Source organism: Hyla sarda, chromosome 3 (assembly GCF_029499605.1).
Source record: "Hyla sarda isolate aHylSar1 chromosome 3, aHylSar1.hap1, whole genome shotgun sequence".
In the NCBI taxonomy this organism is placed as follows: domain Eukaryota; kingdom Metazoa; phylum Chordata; class Amphibia; order Anura; family Hylidae; genus Hyla; species Hyla sarda.
Window position 1 is genome coordinate 25,702,277 of NC_079191.1, and position 19,784 is coordinate 25,722,060.

At 41.7% G+C, this 19,784-nt stretch overlaps 1 protein-coding gene across 4 annotated transcripts in view; it reads left to right on the plus strand.

Annotated features, from left to right (window-relative positions):
• The first annotated feature begins 6,868 nt into the window (after positions 1-6,868).
• The window catches only part of SUPT3H (SPT3 homolog, SAGA and STAGA complex component), a 565,704-nt gene continuing 552,788 nt past the window's right edge, over positions 6,869-19,784 (plus strand). For 2 of the 4 annotated variants that reach the window (XM_056563929.1, XM_056563931.1), the window contains exon 1: positions 6,869-7,015. In XM_056563929.1, coding sequence (XP_056419904.1) covers positions 6,995-7,015 — 21 coding nt within the window. In that variant the 5' untranslated portion in view covers positions 6,869-6,994. The remainder of the gene's footprint in view (positions 7,016-19,784) is intronic. The other 2 variants (XM_056563927.1, XM_056563932.1) reach the window with 2 other exon arrangements.

A 19,784-nucleotide genomic window follows, 5' to 3' on the forward strand; every position in this document is an offset into this window, starting at 1 on the left:
CTTCCCAGATGATGAATGAGAACAATCCATGACACTGGCAGGTCTCAGCTTTGCAAAGGGGGCAGTGCATGTTATAAATTCTGCAGGGTGCCCAAACTTTTGCAGACGCCATTTTTTAGTTTTCTGTTATTTTGAAAGTGTAAATGATGGAAATACAATCTAACTTTTGTTGACATATTATAAGAATGTCTAATCTGTAATTTGATGCCTTTTGGAGATTTTTCCATCTTTTTTTGGCTTCTTTATACATATTAATTCAAAATTTTACCTGGGGTGCCCAAACTTTTGATCCCCACTGTATTTTAAGTGCATTTTGGGGTGCATAAGATATGAGCCTCAATTTTTCAAATGTATCTTTTGTTTTTGGAGAATTTTTTTCTCACTTTTTTGTTTTATGGAGCATTTTTGGGGGGCTTTTTTTTTACAGACATTTTAAGCAACTCAGGTATTAATTTTTAACCACTTTTTTTAACCACTTAGGGACCCAGGGCGTACAGGTACACCCTGGCTCCCTGGTACTTAAGGACCCAGGGTGTACCTGTACGCCCTTGGGAATTCCGGTCCCCGCTGCTCACCAGGCAGGGATCAGACCGGGATGCCTGCTGAAATCATTCAGCAGGCACCCCGTGCAATCCCCTGGGGGGGTCCTGAGTCGCCCTGCCCATGTCTGCGATCGCCGCAAATCGCCGGTCAATTCAGTCACTCACTGTCCAGGCATACTGAGAGTTTAGCAACAGCTGGAGGCACCTTGTGAGGTAATCACTGGCATAGAATACCCCTATGTCCCCTATGCAAATCCCTAATTTGGTCCTCAAGTGCGCATGGAGCTCTCTCACTTCAGAGCCCTATCGTATTTTAAGGAAACAGTTAAGGGCCACATATGGGGTATTTCCATACTTGGGAGCAATTGCGTTACAAATGTTGGGGGTCTTTTTTTTCTTTTACCGTTTATGGAAATGAAAAGTTGGGGTCTACACCAGCCTGTTAGTGTAAAAAAATAAAAATGTTTACACTAACATGCTGGTGTTGCTCCATAATTTTCATTTTCACAAGAGGTTAAAGGAAAAAAAAAGACCCCCAAAATTTGTAACGCAATTTCTCCTGAGTACGGACATACCCCATATGTGGGGCGTAAAATGCTCTGCGGCTGCACTACAATGCTAAAATGCTGGTGTTACCCTAAATGTTTTATTTTCACAAGGGAAAATAGTAAAAAAAAGCCTCACAAAATTTGTAACCCCGTTTCTTGTGACCCCATTTTGGAAACTACACCCTTCACGTAATGTATTAAGGGGTACAGTGAGCACTTACCCCCCACAGGTGTCTGACAGATTTTTGGAACAGTGGTCCGTGAAAATGAAAAATATAATTTTTCATTTTCACAGCTCACTGTTCCAAAGATCTGTCAAATGCCAGTGGGGTGTAAATGTTCACTGCACCCCTTATTAAATTCTGTGAGGGGTGTAGTTTCCAAAATGGGGTCACATGTGGGGGGGGTCCACTGTTCTGGCACCACGGGGGGCTTTGTAAACGCACATGGCCCCCGACTTCCATTCCAAACAAATTCTCTCTCCAAAAGCTTGATGGCGCTCCTCCTCCTCTGAGCATTGTAGTGCGCCAGCAGTGTAAATTACATCCACATATGGGGTATTTCCATACTCAGAAGAGATGGGGCTACAAATTTTGGGGGGCATTACCTGTTGTAAAAATGTAAAATTTTGGGGGGAAAACAGCATTTTAGTGAAAACTTTTTTTTTCATTTACACATCCAACTTTAACAAAAAGTCGTGAAATACCGGTGAGGTGTTAAGGCTCACTGTCCCCTTGTTACATTCCTTGAGGGGTGAAGTTTCCAAAATATTGTGCCATATGGGGTGTTTTTTGCTATTATGGCACCATAGGGGCTTCCTAAATGCGACATGCCCCCCCCCCAAAAAAAAAAAAACCATTTCAGCAAAATTCTCTCTCCAAAAGCCAAATGTGACTCCTTCTCTTCTGAGAATTGTAGTGCGCCAGCAGAGCACATGACGTCCACATATGGGGTATTTCCATACTCAGAAGAAATGGGGTTACAAATTTTGGGAGGCATTTTCCCCTGTTACCTCTTTTAACAATGGTAAATTTTGGGGGGAAAACTGCATTTTAGTGAAAAAAAAATAATTTTATTTACACATCCGAATTTACCGAAAAGTCATCAAACACCTGTGGGGTGTTAAAGCTCACTGGACCCCTTGTTACGTGCCTTGAGGGGTGTAGTTTCCAAAAAAGTTTGCCATGTGGGTTTTTCTTTTTTTTTTTTTTTTGCTGTTCTGGCACCATAGGGGTGTGACATGCCCCCCCCAAAAACATTTCAGCAAAATTCACTCTCCAAAATCCCATTGTCGCTCCTTCCCTTCTGAGCCCTCTAGTGCACCCACAGAGCACTTTACGTTGACATATGAGGTATTTCCTCACTCGAGAAAAATTGGGTTACAAATTTTTTTTCCCCTCCTTTTACCTCTTGTAAAAATTCAAAAACTGGGTCTACAAGAACATGCGAGTGTAAAAAATGAAGATTGTTCATTTTCTCCTTCACTTTGCTGCTATTCCTGTGAAACACCTAAAGGGTTAACAAACTTTCTGAATGTCATTTTGAATACTTTGAGGGGTGCAGTTTTTATAATGGGATCGTTTATGGGGTATTTCTAATATGAAGGACCCTCAAATCCACTTCAAAACTGAACTGGTCCCTGAAAAATTCTGATTTGCTGCTGAACTTTGAAGCCCTTGATGTCTTCCAAAAGTAAAAACCTGTCAACTTTATGATGCCAACATAGAGTAGACATATTGAATATGTGAATCAATATATAATTTATTTCTTATGTCTATTTTCCTTACAAGCAGAGAGCTTCAAAGTTAAAAAAAATGCAAAATGTTCAAATTTTTCATGAAATTGTGGAATTTTTCACCAAGAAATGATGCAAGTATCAACAAAAATTTACGTTTATGTTAAAGTAGAATATGCCACGAAAAAACGATCTCGGAATCAAATTCATAAGTAAAAGCATCCCAGAGTTATTAATGCTTAAAGTGACAGTGGTCAGATGTGCAAAAAATGCTCGGGTCCTTAAGGTGAAAAGGGGCTGGGTCCTTAAGGGGTTAAAGGGGTATTCTAGGATTTTTTTTATTTGACTGTGCTACAGGGGCTGTAAAGTTAGTGTAGTCATAATATAGTGTCTGTACCTGTGTGTGACAGTTTTCTCCCAATTCTTCTGTGATTTTCACTCCAATATTTATTTTTAACAGCATTCAAAATGACTTGTCTCAGATTTTTCCCAGGTTGCAATGTGGCCGAGACTTGACATCACTAGTCAGCTGATGACAGGGAGCCTGTCTGCTGCAATGGGTGGAGCGATCGCTTGGTGGGAGAGAGATCAATCTGTAACTAATGCAAAAGCTGTATGTACCCTGATTGAAAACCACAGGTCTTTTGAATGGATGCAGCTCATTTATGTTTCAATGGGTGGGGTGGCTGATGTGTGAGAGGGAGGAAAATGGAATTCTGGGATTTGTTGTCAAAAAAAGAAAAGTCAAACAGGAAATACCAGTTCACAAAAAGCTAGCCACAGTATTCTGGTAATCTCACAGCATAGCCATTTAGCCCCAAGACAAGCGCAGATCCTTCCTAAGCATGTCCATAACTGTCTGCCAGGTACAGACTAAAGTCACCTTATGGTGGAGAACCCCTTTAAAGTAAAATATAGGCTTGTGAAGCTGCACATACAGTGCACCAGGGCTTCACAAGCCTCTTCTAGCAATACCTTTGCTGAAAAAAGGCTCCTGTAGACTTACAATTGACAGCTTTGTAATCCTGTCCAGGAATCGTCTGGAGAGGCGGGGCCTGGGGTGCGCTCTGCTTCGGGGGCCGCACCACTTCTCTCTGGCTATGTCAGACTGCGCTGGAGAAGTACACATGACCTTCGCAGGCAAGTGAGCCCTGTTTGTCAATCAACAGAAGCATAGCCAGAGAACGGTGGTGTGGCCCTAGAGCATAGCATATCACAGACCCCGCCTCTCTGACTGTCCAGATGTCTACTGGACAGAATTATAAAGCTGTTTTTGTAAGTATACAACAGCCTTCTTTTTTCAGCAAAACTATGCCTAGAAAAAGCTTGTGAAGCCCTAAGTCACTGTGTGTGCAGCTTTACAAGCCTTTCCTACTAGAAACTTGCACTTTAGAGTATACCTGTCATATCACAGAAAAGAAAAAAAAATGCTTATATATGTTACCCACTAGGCCATTTAGATTCTTTATATGTTTTTTTTTAGGTTTCTAGCTTTTGAATTTGACAAAAAAATCCCTCTGTTCTGCTGCTCACTCATTCTAACATGCACTGCTCAGGAAGGGGCGTGTCCGAGGCAAGCACTGAGCCCATCCTCACTCACCATGCATTCACTTCCTCCCTGAGTCTGCTGTGTTGTGCTGGGTTTCTTGATCCAATCACTGCAGGCTGCTCTGTAAACCCCTCCTCTCTGTTTTAATACTGCAGTCTTATAGACAGGACAGGAGTGAGCACAGAGGAGTGCTAGTCCCCCCCCCCCCTCACTTACCGGACTTTGTCCCAGCCTGTGACAGATGGGACAAAAATAATGCTTCAGCCAGACAGGATTATGTTTTGAATGGTATGGAGACCCCTAGTGGTCTTTTTTTTATAAGCCATGATTTCTATAAAAAGGAGATAAAATCCTTTTTTTTTTAAAGGGGTACTCCACCCCTAGACATCTTATCCCCTATCCAAAGGATAGGGAATAAGATGTCAGATCGCCGGGGTCCCGCTGCTGGGGACCCCGGGGATCGCTGCTGCAGCACCCCGCTATCATTACTACGCAGAGCGAGATCGCTCTGCACGTAATGACGGGCAATACAGGGGCCGGAGCATCGTTACGTCACGGCTCCGCCCCTCGTGACGTCACGGCCCGCCCTCCGTCAATACAAGTCTATGGGAGGGGGCGTGGCGGTCGTCACGCCCCCTGCCATAGACTTGCATTAAGGGGACGGGCCGTGATGTCATGAGGGGCGGAGCCACGACGTCACGCTGCTCCGGCCCCTGTATCGCCCGTCATTACGCACACAGAGCGAACTCGCTCTGCGCAGTAATGATAGCGCAGTGCCGCAGCGGCGATCCCCGGGGTCCCCAGCAGCGGGACCGCGGCGATCTAACATCTTATCCCCTATCCTTTGGATAGGGGGATAAGATGCCAGGGGCGGAGTACCCCCTTTAAGTATTTTAGAAAGGTTAAAGTTTTGGCAACATGTAGAACGTTTTTCTGGTAAAGGTAGCCCCTTATAAGCCTCAAGCCTTAGTATTTCCTAGTGATCTGTCCTAAGTTTGTAGCAAATCAAGAACAACATATTTCATAGGCAATATATTTATTAATTAAAGTACAACACTATATTCGTGTAGCGACTAGTCGCTACACGAATATAGTGTTGTACTTTAATTAATAAATATATTGCCAATGAAATATGTTGTTCTTGATTTGTGTGATGTCGTCTTAACACATTTCCTCTTACCCCAGACGAGTAACGTCTACACAAGTTACGTCTAAGTTTGGAGCAGAAGTAACGAACTGCACAGCGACCAATAACCTCTGGGTGGGCCCAAAATACCCCCGCCTGGGGCTAACGATGACAAGCCATTATTGACCACCCACAACTGTACCTGAGCATCCCGAACCCAGCAGATACATGAATTCCTCTACACAATGTATGCCTAAGCTTTCCCCCAGCAGGCAGAGGTATCATTCTAATAACATCCTGTTTATTAATTTCCCTGTGCGGACACGCAGCCGACAGCCGGACCCTGTATTACACTGCTCCGTCTCTGTGGTCCCTGAATACGTGTGAGGTCTTCTTAAATTTGTGTTATAAAGGACATGGTGTAAACCCTTTGAGATCTGCACTATTCCTCTTAAAAAATGCCTCCTGAGAACACATTATGCGATTGGACGCGAACGTTGATCAAAGCGACGTGAGTACAGTTGTGCGTTCTTTATTTTTACGTTCCTAATTCTGCCACTGAAAGATCTCTTTTATAAGATAGTTCTGCCGTTTTCTTCCAGTTTTCAGAAAGCTCTCTGTTATACCATTGGAGATTTCAGCTCCTTCTTACCAGACTGCCGGTCGGCTCCCAGCTACTTTAATTTGTCTGGGATGAAATAACTTAAAGATGTTTTGACTTGGCCTTGATTAGAGAGAAAATATATATTGGTTAATTGAAGTCTTCTATAGTTAGGGATACTGTTGTCCTGCGCTCAGGTTAGCAGCCGTTTGAGTTTTGCCAGGTGTACAAACCGTGTGGAATTTCTACAAAATATGTTATTTTCAAATGACGTTCGCAATTTAAAATAAAAAATAAAAAAAATAAATAAAAAAATAAAAAAATCCTGTTTGCAATTCAACCTGTTTGAAAAGATACGGTTGTTTTGGATGGGTTTCCAAACAATGCGCGTATTTACGAAGCTGCAATTCCAGGGAGATGGGGATAATCATTGGGGGAGATTTATCAAAACCTGTCCAGAGCAAAAGTTGCCCAGTTGCCCATAGCAACCAATCAGCTCGCTTCTTTCATTTTCAACAAGGCCTCTGCGAAATGAAAGAAGCGATCTGATTGGTTGCTATGGGCAACTGGGCAACTTTTCCTTTAGACAGGTTTTGATAAATCTCCCCACAATGGGGGAGATTCATCAAAACCTGTGCAGAGGAAGAGTGGTGCAGTTGCCCATAGCAACCAATCAGATTGCTTCTTTCATTTTCCACAGGCCTCTTTAGAGGCCTGTGGAAAATGAAAGAAGCAATCTGATTGGTTGCTATGGGCAACTGCACCACTCTTCCTCTGCACAGGTTTTGATAAATCTCCGCCAATGTGTCTGCGATCTTATGGAAAAAGTAACGCGCAAAAATTTCAGGTGGTCGGCACAAAAATATTCCGGGGACTAGTGACATTGATATTCAATGGATGTTCCATTTGTTTCTGTATGTAAAGTTTTGAGATTGTACAATGAGACGTTCTAAAACACTGCATAAATTTCTCGCCATTTTTAAAATGTTTGCTCGCTGTCCATATATAGAAGGGCCTTGTCACACCCTGTTAGCGCAGTCCGTTTGCTGTATGCGTCGGGAAATCTGGCACATAATGCAAACGTACCCATAGACCCCAACCACCTGCCTGAGGCCAGAAAAGTCTGCTGGACTTAAAGGGGTTATCCAAGAAAAAAGTTTTATATATATATATATATATATATATATATATATATATATATATCATCTGGCTCCAGAAAGTTAAACAGATTTGTAAATGACTTCTATTAAAAAATCTTAATCCTTTCAGTACTTATGAGCTTCTGAAGTTAAGGTTGTTCTTTTCTGTCTAAGTGCTCTCTGATGACACGTGTCTCGGGAACCGCCCAGTTTAGAAGCAAATCCCCATAGCAAACCTCTTCTAAACTGGGCGGTTCCCGAGACAGGTGTCATCAGAGAGGACTTAGACAGAAAAGAACAACCTTAACTTCAGAAGCTCATAAGCACTGAAAGGATTAAGATTTTTTAATAGAAGTAATTTACAAATCTGTTTAACTTTCTGGAGCCAGTTGATATATATATATATAAAACAAAATTTTTCCTGTATAACCCCTTTAATAGCGCAAGACCTCTGCACTATTCTGTAGAGCAGGATCCTTAAAAAATAAAATAATAATAATAATAATTATATATATATATATATATATATATATATATATATATATATATATAAAAGTGGTATGCATCTTTTTAATGTGTGAGTCTGTATAACTGTATGACGGATTGCAATATGGTAAAGGTATAAGTCACCGAGTCCCCTGATGTGTGCCCCTGACAAACACTACTAAATCATGGTGTTAAAAGAATCACAGTGTTTTGCCTCAGTATTTGTAAGGCAAAACCAGGCGTTGGTCCAAAGTAAGAAGCAAATAGTTCTATAAGAGTATGTTCACATAGGGCAGATTTTCCTTTACATTTTTTTTTTTACAGACAGAAGATCTGCAGTGTTTTAGGCTATGTTCATACACTATTTTTGGGACTCATTCTGATATGTAAAACAAAAAAATGTTCAGTTTACATCTCAAAAAATGTTTGTCTTTTTTCACACTGAATTTCCTTAAATGTCACTTCATGTGCAGTAAAATTGAGTGTAAGGTACTTCTACATGGCTGTTTCTGTACCAATAAAATATTTGAAACTTTGTGGCACTTTTTTTTTTTTTATGGTCCAAATATGGTCCAAATATGGCTCATTTGTTCATTGCAAATTAGCTTTATTTAAAATAAAGAAATAAAATATATATATATATATATATTATAAATAAAAGAAATAAGTAAATAAAAACATAAAAGTAAAAAAAATAAGCTCAAAAAGGTTCATATGCAGAGAAACTGTCCAAATTTGCAAATGGTAAAATAAATATTTGAAAGTTTGAGACACTTTTACCTGGGATAAGATGTCTAATTGGGGGTGGCCAGCCGCTGGGCCCCCCCGCGATCTCCGTGCAGCACCTGAATTCTATGCGGGGCTGCAACTCTAGTCTCAGAAAGCTCTTTTTTCCAGGACTGGGGTCGTAACGCCATGCCCCCTCGTGACGTCACACCCCGCCCTTCTGTTCATGTCTATGGAAGGGGACGTGACGTCATGAGGGGGCATGGCGTTACGTCCCCAGTCCTGGAAAAAAAAGAGCTTTCTGAGACTGGAGACGCAGCCCCACATAGAATGCGGGGGCAGCTCTTTGGCCGGATAATCCCTTTAATTCCTAATTTTAGCCTACAGATACTGATGCAGAATACTGACAAAATATGCAAGTATAAAAGTGGTCTTAGGCTATGTTCAAATTTGCTTAGTGGCTTCTACAGTATATACAATGAAAGCTACACGCTGTGCCAGATCTGTGGCATGCCAGACACTAATGGAGTGACAGACCCCCATTGACTTATAATGTAAGCAGTATCAATCCTCTGTGAACTAAACATAGCACTAATCAATCAAAACAGTAAAATTCAACCTGCCTAATATTGTGCTGTCCCCCTCACGCTTTGACCCATCGAGGCCTGCACTCCTCAAGACACCTGAAGGTGTATTGTGTGATCTGGTACCAAGATGTGAGCAGCAAATCTTATAAAGGTTCCTATACGCCATAGACTAACGTCAGCCAGACCCACTGACTTTGGCGGGTTTGTCTTTCGCAGCCCCCCAACGATTCCCAGATAGAAGGGTCAGGTGTGCTGGAAATTTACAGAGAAATCCAATTGTCCTAAGAGAGGTAAGTCACCTGTGCCAAACATTCATGTGTATGGGGAGGTTGGAAGAGATGACTGTTAGTTCAGCCGATACCTTAAGTGGACTCCATAAATTGGAACTGTTTTTCCAGCACCAATTAACATGATGTAAAGGAAAACATGATTCATTAGACCAGGCTGCCTTTTTACCTCCTCCATGCTCCAGTTCTGATACTCATGTGCCTATTGTAGGTATATTATCTGGTGGGGTCACAATGGGCACTCTGACTGCTCTGTGGCTACGTAGATCCAAACACAGCAAGCTGTGGTGTCCTGTGTGACCCGTCACCTTTCTATCATAGCCAGAAGAAACATTGTAAGCCCTTTTCTCTACAGCAGCTCTTCTGTGAGATCGGATTAGACAGGCTAGCCTACATCCCCCACACCCAAAAAATTAGCCTAGGGTGCCCATGACCCTGTCACCAGTTCACCGGTTATTCTTTTAGTAGATATTAAGCACTGCATACCGATAAGGCAGGGTCCAGCATAGTTTCCATCTGGCGTGCACCGGAGGAAAACTAATGCTAGAACTGATCCCATTCATTTGAATGGGACAGTTAACAATCATCCAGTGTCCTAATTTTGACGCCAGATGGTTGGACAAGCCGGGGGTACCCAACAGGGGAATCCGGTGCCAGAAACAATGGACGTCGGATGGCATACAACTAATGATAACTGATGCACGTCGTCACCAGTTGCATCGAGATTTAGCTGATCATATGCCGGATGCCGGACACATGTGAACCCAGCCTAACACTCCACAAGACCTGGCGTTCTGGAGATGCTCTGACCCAGTTGTCTAGACATCACAATTTGTCCCTTGCCAAATATGCAAAAATTTGTACATTTCATTTGCACATAGACCTAAAATTGAATTATTGTATACTGAGGCATGTTACTAGTAAGCGGGTGGTTGAGGCCATCTCGAGGTGTATGACCGCCATTGGTTGAGACACTAACATTAAACAATAGGTCTACTTCATTCACTAAACAGATTTTAAAATTGCCATTGCCCCCAAGCCCCCCAAAAAGCCCAGAGGTGCCTGGCATATGCCCAGATTTGCTTTGTACTGATGCCGGCTTTAATGGGGTGGTGGCTAATTGAAATGTTTTGCGCCGGGGCGCACCACTGATGCTTCGAGTTATAGGTAAATTTTAACATCCTAGCCGGTATATCATCACATACATAATGAGCTCCAAAAATTGTGGCCAATTTTAAACGTTCAAGCTAAATGTCGACAGACAAAGGTTGGAATTGTGATTTTTTTTTTTTCGTATAAAATGAAGATAGACTCTCTGCAAATTGTTCTTGTGTTTGATGAATGGATCATGTATCTTGCAGGGGAATAGAGACCTTTTTCAATGTACACGACTGGAGACACAGAGGCAGACATTAGATAGGGGCCATCTGGCCCACCTAGACTGCCCATTTACATTACAAATATGTTTGGTGCTGCCAGGCTTAAGACTTTAATTACATAGTTTAGAGGTTTCCCTTGTGGCTGTACCAAGAAAACGAAAAATTCTTTCAGTGCACCGACTCCCCGCACGTTGCTGTAGAGCACAATTCTTTTACTGGAACATTTTTGTTGGGCTGTGGGATGCAGATCTAAAATGGGCTGAATCAGTTCTTGGTCATTAAGAGGCCACCCTGTTATACGTGTCTATACACATTCATTGCTGGGATTCTGGGAAGGCAATTTAAATGAAAATACGTTTACATTCCTGCACTTTTTATATAGGAATAATCATTTGCTTTGCTTTATAAATCAGTGAAACTTTTTTTTATTTTTTATTTATAGCAGTAAATCGTAAATTCTCTGTACTTTTATAAGCTTGTATTTTTTTATTCAGGAACTTTCATTCATTTTCGAGAAATAAAACTAGTCATGATGAAAACTATGTAGGAAAGAATACCTCCGTAATACGGAATCCGCAAGTTCATATAAATGTTTTAATAAAAAAAAAAAACACTATACTCACCTTACCAATAATGTGACACTCCAGAAGATATTCTTCCCTGGTACCCCATTGATTTCTTCATTGGCCCCTCAGCAATGATGTCCCAACATGTAAATGACAGGGATTGGGGAAACCGTGGGATGTCACAGTACTAGTAAAGTAAGTATACTTTTTTATTTTGTCTGACTTTCTGTTCTTTAAAGGGGTACTCCGGTGGAAAACTTTTTTTTTTCTTTTTTGTTAAATCAACTGGTGCCAGAAAGTTAAAGGGGTACTCCGGTGAAAACCTTTTTTCTTTTGAATCAACTGGTTGCAGAAAGTTAAACATACTTGTAAATGACTTCTATTAAAAATATCTTAATCCTTCCAGTACTTATTAGCTGCTGAATGCTACAGAGGGAATTCCTTTCTTTTTGGAACACTGATGACATCACGAGCACAGTGCTCTCTGCTGACATCTCTGTCCATTTTACCAACCGTGCATAGCAGATGTATGCTAAGGGCAGCATGGTGGCTCAGTGGTTGGCACTGCTGACTTACAGTGCTGGGGATTTGGGTTCAAATCCCACTAAGGACAACAATAAATAATGCGTTATTATTATTATAATAACGTCAGCAGAGAGAACTGTGGTCGTGATGTCATCAGAGAGCATTCCAAAAAGAAAAGAATTTCCTCTGTAGTATTCAGCAGCTAATAAGTACAGGAAGGATTAAGATTTTTTAATAGAAGTAATTTACAAATATGTTTAACTTTCTGCCACCAGTTAATTTAAAAGAAAAAAGGTTTCCACCGGAGTACCCCTTTAAACAGATTTGTAAATTACTTCTATTAAAAAATCTTAATCCTTCCAGTACTTATTAGCTGCTGAATACCACAGAGGAAATTATTTTCTTTTTGGAACACAGAGCTCTCTGCTGACATCATGACTACAGTGCTCTCTGCTGACATCTCTGTCCATTTTAGGAACTGTCCAGAGTAGCATATGTTTGCTATGGGGATTTTCTCCTACTCTGGACAGAGGTGTCAGCAGAGAGCACTGTGCTCTTGATGTCAGCAGAGAGCTCTGTGTTCCAAAAAGAAAGGAATTTCCTCTGTAGTATTCAGCAGCTGATGAGCACTGGAAGGATTAAGATTTTTTATAATAGAAGTAAATTACAAATCTGTTTAACTTTCTGGCACCAGTTGATTTAAAATAAAAAAAAAATAAAAAAGTTTTCCACCGTAGTACCCCTTTAATATGCACAATTTGGTGTGAATTTGTCTTACATATTTTTCTGCAGATTTTTTGAACAGAATTGTTGCAGACATTTTTCTCGGCAATTCCATCCTGTATAAACTTAGCCTTTTATGTATTAAAAAAAATGAATGCCAAAAAAAACTTTTTAGACTGTCCATCCTTTTTGTAGGATAAAAATGATTTCCTTATTGCAGCTCTATCAGCTGAATATTCTCTTCTATGCAAACGATTACATAAAACCGCATATTGTAAGTGTTAACATTTTCTGCCGTCACGCCCCTCCCATAGACTTGCATTGAGGGGGTGGGGTGATACGGGATGATGGGGCGGGGCTATGATGTCATTAGGGGCCTGGGCTATGACGCCACAAGCTCCCGGCGCCAGCTCCAGCTTTCAGAACAGTTTGTCACGCCCCCTCCCATAGGCTTGCATTGAGGGGGGCGGAGCGTGATGTCCCACGGGGGCGGAGCCGTGACGTCACAATGCTCCGGCCCCGTGATCGCCAGTAATCAGACCCGGAGCGAACATGCTCCGGGGACTGATTATAATGGGGTGCTGCGTGCAAGATCACGGGGGCCCCCAGCGTCGGGACCCCCGCGATCAGGCATCTTATCCCCTATCCTTTGGATAGGGGATAAGATGTCTTAGCGCCGGAGTACCCCTTTAAATATAATTTCCAGGCTGCCGGCATGTAAAACAAAAACCTGGACTTACCCGATGCTGTTTCCTTTAGCCCCTGTTATTGCTGTTCCTGTTCTCCGGTGTCATCTACTTCCTTGTTGCGGGTGGTCGACAAGTCATACCGTCACTCAGCTTATCACCGGACTCAGCGATGTCCCGCCTCCCCGGGTGATAGGCTGAGTGACAGTGTGACATATTGAGCCCCGACACAGGTGTTTTTTCTGGTGCTCGGACTCAAAATGTCACAACTTAGGCAGCTCAGCCTATAACCGGCCGAGGTGGGACAACACTGCTGCTGGCGATTAGATGTGAAAAAATATGACGTGTTGACCACTGACAACCAAGACCACATTGGAGGATGGAGCACCAATACCAGGGAAGCGAGGGAGAGGTGGCAGTTAAGTCCAGGTTTTTGTTTTAAATGCCGGCAATCTGGGGATATATACATATATATATATATATATATATATATATATACAGTCATGGCCGTAGATGTTGGCACCCCTGAAATTTTTCAAGAAAACAAGAAAATGAAGTATTTCTCACAGAAAAGGATTGCAGTAACACATGTTTTGCTATACACATGTGTTTATTCCCTTTGTGTGTATTGGAACTAAATCAAAAAAGGAGGAAAAAAAGCAAATTGGACATAATGTCACCAAACTCCAAAAATGGTCTGGGCAAAATTATTGGCACCCTTTCAAAATTGTGGATAAATAAGATTGTTTCAAGCATGTGATGCTCCTTTAAACTCACCTGGGGCAAGTAACAGGTGTGGGCACTATAAACATCACACCTGAAAGCAGATAAAAAGGAGAGAAGTTCACTTAGTCTTTGCATTGTGTGTCTGTGTGTGCTGCACTAAGCATGGACAACAGAAAGAGAAGAAGAGAACTGTCTGAGGACTTGAGAACCAAAATTGTGGGAAAATATCAACAATCTCAAGGTTACAAGTCCATCTCCAGAGATCTAGATTTGCCTTTGTCCACAGTGCGCGACATTATCATTATCAAGAAGTTTGCAACCCATGGCACTGCAGCTGATCTCCCTGGGTGTGGATGGAAGAGAAACATTTATGAAAGGTGTCAACGCAGGATAATCCGGATGGTGGATAAGCAGCCCCAAACAAGTTCCAAAGATATTCAAGCTGTCCTGCAGGCTCAGGGAGCATCAGTGTCAGCGCGAACTATCTGTCGACATTTAAATGAAATTAAACACTATGGCAGGAGACTCAGGAGGACCCCACTATGGAGGAGACCCAGGAGGACCCCACTATGGAGGAGACCCAGGAGGACCCCACTGCTGACACAGAGACATAAAAAAGCAAGACTACATTTTGCCAAAATGAACTTTAGTAAGCTAAAATCCTTCTGGGAAATGTCTTGTGGACAGATGAGACCAAGATAGAGCTTTTTGGTAAAGCGCATCATTCTACTGTTTACCGAAAACGGAATGAGGCCTACAAAGAAAAGAGCACAGAACCTACAGTGACATATGGTGGAGGTTCAATGATGTTTTGGGGTTGTTTTGCTGCCTCTGGCACTGGGGGCCTTGAATGTGTACAAGACATCATGAAATCTGAGGATTACCAACGGATTTTGGGTTCGCACTGTACAGCCCAGTGTCAGAAAGCTGGGTTTTGTGTCCGAAATCTTGGGTCTTCCAGCAGGACAATGACCCCAAACATACGTCAAAAAGAACCCAGAAATGGATGGCAACAAAGCTCTGGAGAGTTCTGAAGTGGCAGCAATGAGTCCAGATCTAAATCTCATTGATCACCTGTGGAGAGATCTTAACCCCTTAAGGACACAGCCCTTTTTCACCTTAAGGACTGAGCCCTTTTTCGCAATTCTGACCACCGTCACTTTACAAATTAATAACGCGAAAACGCTTTTACCGAATATTCTGATTCTGAGATTGTTTTTTCGTGACATATTCTACTTTATTTTGGTGGTAAATTTTCGGCGTTACTTGCATCCTTTTTTGGTGAAAAATCCCAAAATTTCATGAAAATTTTGAAAATGTTGCATTTTTCTAACTTTGAAGCTCTCTAATTGTAAGGAAAATGGATATTCCAAATAAATTTTATTTTTCTTCACAAATACAATATGTCTCCTTTATGTTGGCATCATAAAATGGACATATTTTTGCTTTTTGAAAAAATGAGAGAGCTTCAAAGTAGAGCAGCAATTTTCAAAAATGTCATGAAAATTGCTAAATCTGAAGGGACAGATGTTACAGAACTACAACTCCCAGCATGCCTGGGCAGTCTAGGCATGCTGAGAGTTGTAGTTTGGCAACATCTGGAGGGCTACTGTTTGGGCACCCCTGTAACAGTGGTCTCCAAACTGTGACCCTCCAGATGTTGCAAAACTACAACTCCCAGCATGCCCAGACAGCCTTTGGCTCTCTGGGCATGCTGGGAGTTGCAGTTTGGCCCCCCTAGTGGTTGCCACAGTAAAGATCGATTTACTTTCACTTTCAATCCCCCCCCCCCCCCCCCCCCCACTGTGGATTCCCTACCTGATCAGGATCCTGCAGGCTCCAGCGAAGATCCCAGGTCCCCAGGCATCTTCTCCTGCAGGTACGGCCTCCATCTTCTTTCCAGAGCCCCTTGACATCCAGGGGCGGGCAGAATGGGGGGTTGCCATGGCAACCCCCTGTCCTCCGCTGCCATTGGTCAGATTTCCGTTCTGAGTAATGGCAGGGGATAGGAGTAGATCGCAGCTTTGCGATCTCACTCCAATCCTTTGGGTTGATCGGGGTTGTTGCTGACAACTCCGATCAGCCCTATTTTCCGGGTGATCGGGTCACCAGAGACCCGATCAGCCCGGAATTGGAGAAAATCGCATGTCTGAATTGACATGCGATTTTCTCCGATCGCCGACATGGGGGGGTCTCAGGACCCCCCTGGGCGATGTGCCAGGGTGCCTGCTGAATGATTTCAGCAGGCATCCGGCTCCGGTCCCCAACCGGCTAGCGGTGGGGACCGGATTTCCCACGGGCGTATGGATACGCCCTGCGTCCTTAAGAGGTTAAAATTGCTGTTGGGAAAAGGCGCCTTCCAATAAGAGAGACCTGGAGCAGTTTGTAAATAGTGTTGCTCGCGAATATTCGCAATACGAATTTCATTCGCGAATATCGCATATTCGCGAATTCGCGAATATTTGCGAATATAGCGCTGTATATTCGTAATTATGGATATTCGTTTTTTTTTTTTTTTCTTATCACAGTACACATCACAGTGATCATCCCTCTCTGCTTCCAGCTTGTGTGGTGTAAAGAAGTCTCTAATACTACTGTGTGAGACTGGTGTGCGAATTTTCGCTTATGCTAATTTTTGTATATACTAATTTTCCCATATGTTAATTTTCACATACGCAAATTTACGCATATGCGAAAATAAAACGAGAATATTACGAATATGCGAATATTCACGAATATATGACGAATATTCGTCCATATATTCGCGAATATTCACGAATTTGAATATGGCCTATGCCGCTCAACACTATTTGTAAAGGAAGAGTGATCCAACATTCCGGCTGAGAGGTGTAAGAAGCTTATTGATGGTTATACGAAGCAACTTATTTCAGTGATTTTTTTCCAAAGGATGTGCAACCAAATATTAAAGGGGTTCTCCACCATAAGGTGATTTTAGTACGTACCTGGCAGACAGTAATGGACATGCTTAGGAAGGATCTGCACTTGTCTTAAGGGCTAAATGACTATGTTGTGAGATTACCATAACACTGTGACTAGCTTTTTGTGAACTGGTATTTCCTGTTTGAGTTTTTCAGAGAGCTCTGTGTTCCAAAAAGAAAAGAATTTCCTCTGTAGTATTCAGCAGCTAATAAGTACAGGAAGGATTTAGATTTTTAATAGAAGTCTTTACTAATCTGTTTAACTTTCTGGCACCAGTTGATTAAAAAAAATGTTTTCCACCAGAGTACCCCTTTAACCAAACCAATAAATGCCTTGCTGTCTATGGAGAAAGCACATTTCCAGCGGTCCTAGCAGCCTGTGGAATATCCACCTGGAATTTTTTTGGGCAGACATTTCACCATGTGAACGAGGCCTTAGGGTCCCAGGTATAGGACCCCAACCATTCAGCTTGTTATCCACTATACTGAGGATAGGTGATGACTTTTAATGTTGCAAATACCCCTTTACCTAATACTTACCACTTAATAATCAGGACATTTAAAGGGGTACTCGGGAGGAGAAAACATTTTCAAATAAACTTGTGGCCAAGTTATACAGATTTGTGAATTACTTCAATTTAAAAATCTTCCAGTACTTATCAGCTGCTGTATGATACAGAGGAAGTTGTGTAGTTCTTTTCAGTCTGACCACAATGCTCTGTGCTGCCACCTCTGTCCGTGTCAGGAACTGTCCTGAGCAGGAAAGGTTTGCTATGGGAATTTGTTCCTGCTCTTGACAGTTACTGACGCAGACAGAGGTGGCAGCAGAGAGCACTGTGGGCACACAGGAAAGGACTACACAACTTCCTCTGGAGCATACAGCAGCTGATAAGTACTGGAAGGGTTAAGATTTTTTAATAGAAGTCATTTACAAATCTCTTTAACTTACCTGGCACCAGTTGATTTGAAGACATATTTTCTTTTCCTCCGGAGTACCCCTTTAAGCCTGAGAATGGCACTGAGACTTTGACACGTAAAACGTAATGAGGGAGATTTATCAAAACCTGTCCAGAGGAAAAGTTGCTGAGTTGCCCATAGCAACCAATCACATCGCTTCTTTCATTTTTGAAAGGCCTCTGAAAAATGAACGGAGCAATCTGATTGGTTGCTATGGGCAACTTGGCAACTTTTCCTCTGGACAGGTCTTGATAAATCTCCCCCTATATGCTTTTGTGGTGGCCCGGTACCGTATTACATACCGTACCTAGTGTAGAGGTCCCCAAAGTCAGAGTAACTACGCTCAGGTAGGGTCCCTCAGGTGGGACAACCCCTATTTGCCTCTTCTTAAGTCTAATTGTCTTATGTTAATATATGTATATATTTAATAATAGTATATATATCTAGGATAATGTATAGTACAGTACTTACCTTGTTTAGCGTCGCAGGACCTTCGGTCATGTGACCATGCTAGTAACCTCTATGGTATGTTGTAGGACCTTAGGAGGTCCTTGGGTCACGTGTTACCCACAAATTTTTGTAATGGTGATTGACATCAGTAGTGGACCAATTAGCACTAGTTCAGTCCCTGCCCATATAAGGGAGCTGTAGCCAATTATCGCTCTCTTGGGTTGCTGCTCTCATGGATGCCGGACTAGCAGGACGGATCTGCGCAACTTTCAAAGACACGCTAGGCCTGAAAACCTACCGGCCTCAGCAGAACTAAAACCGTGAGTTCTAAACTACCCCCGCTAAAGCTAGCGTGACTACTGGACCGCAACTAAATCCCCTAAATCCAGTGAAACAACGCACAATACCTTAAAGACTCCAACTTGCTAAAGTCCCAACCTTTGTCAATCTCCAAAGAAAGCAGTATGCATAAGAGACTGTTCCGTTATTGAAGCTTGCAGAAAATCTTCAGTAAAAGTCATACCTGTTTCAGAAAACTCTCCAGTTGTGGACAATCTATTATTATATACCTTCTTATTGCTCTTGGGAAGGGCGGCGGTAGGACAAGCATTACTGAGGAGCCCTCACCCTGGCGTCACGAATAGCAAGCGTTAACAAGCACCCTTTAATAACCGCACAGCTACACTCCCCATACCCTACATCCCCCAGGTTATCACACTTTTATTATATTACTGCACTTAGGCCAAATTTGAGTGTCAGGATAATGTAAGCTTTTCTAAAGAGGTGCAATATTTATTTATTTATTATAATTTTTTTGTGGTGTTTTATTTTGCCATTTGATTTTAAGAGAATCCATCAATTTACTGGCATGTCTGTTTTAGTAAATACATTTCCCACAAAAAAAGAAAAACAGTTTTTAGTGCCTCTTTTCTTAAAAACAATTAGCATTGTGCTGCCCATCTGTCATATGTTTACATGGTGGAATTTCCGAGCAAAATCCATAAGAAGAATTTAGCTTGCAAATTTTGTTGCAGCAGAGTCCTATTGTTTTGGGCGCAATTTTGATCATTGCTTTCTATGGAGTTGGCGCATTTCCAAGCGGCCCTAGCGCAAAAATATGCAGAAAAGAAATGATTGTTTGAACCTAGTTAAATTAACTGCAGTGATTTAATAAAAGCAACATCTATTGGGGGTGGGGGGTGTAAAAAAAATAAAAATAAAAAACAACAACAACATAAAAAATATATAAAAATGATATAATAATATAAATTAGATTTAAAAAAACTATATAATCCATATAAATGATGTAACAAAGAATCGCGTTTAATGTAAAATATTATCTCAAATACAGGATCGAAGAATCCTAATCCTAAATACTACATAAAAAAACTATAATAAAAGCAACATCAATAAAAAAAAAAAAAATTAAAAACAACAAAAAATATATAAAAATGATATAATAATATAAATAATATAAAAAATATAAATTATATACATTTAAAAAATA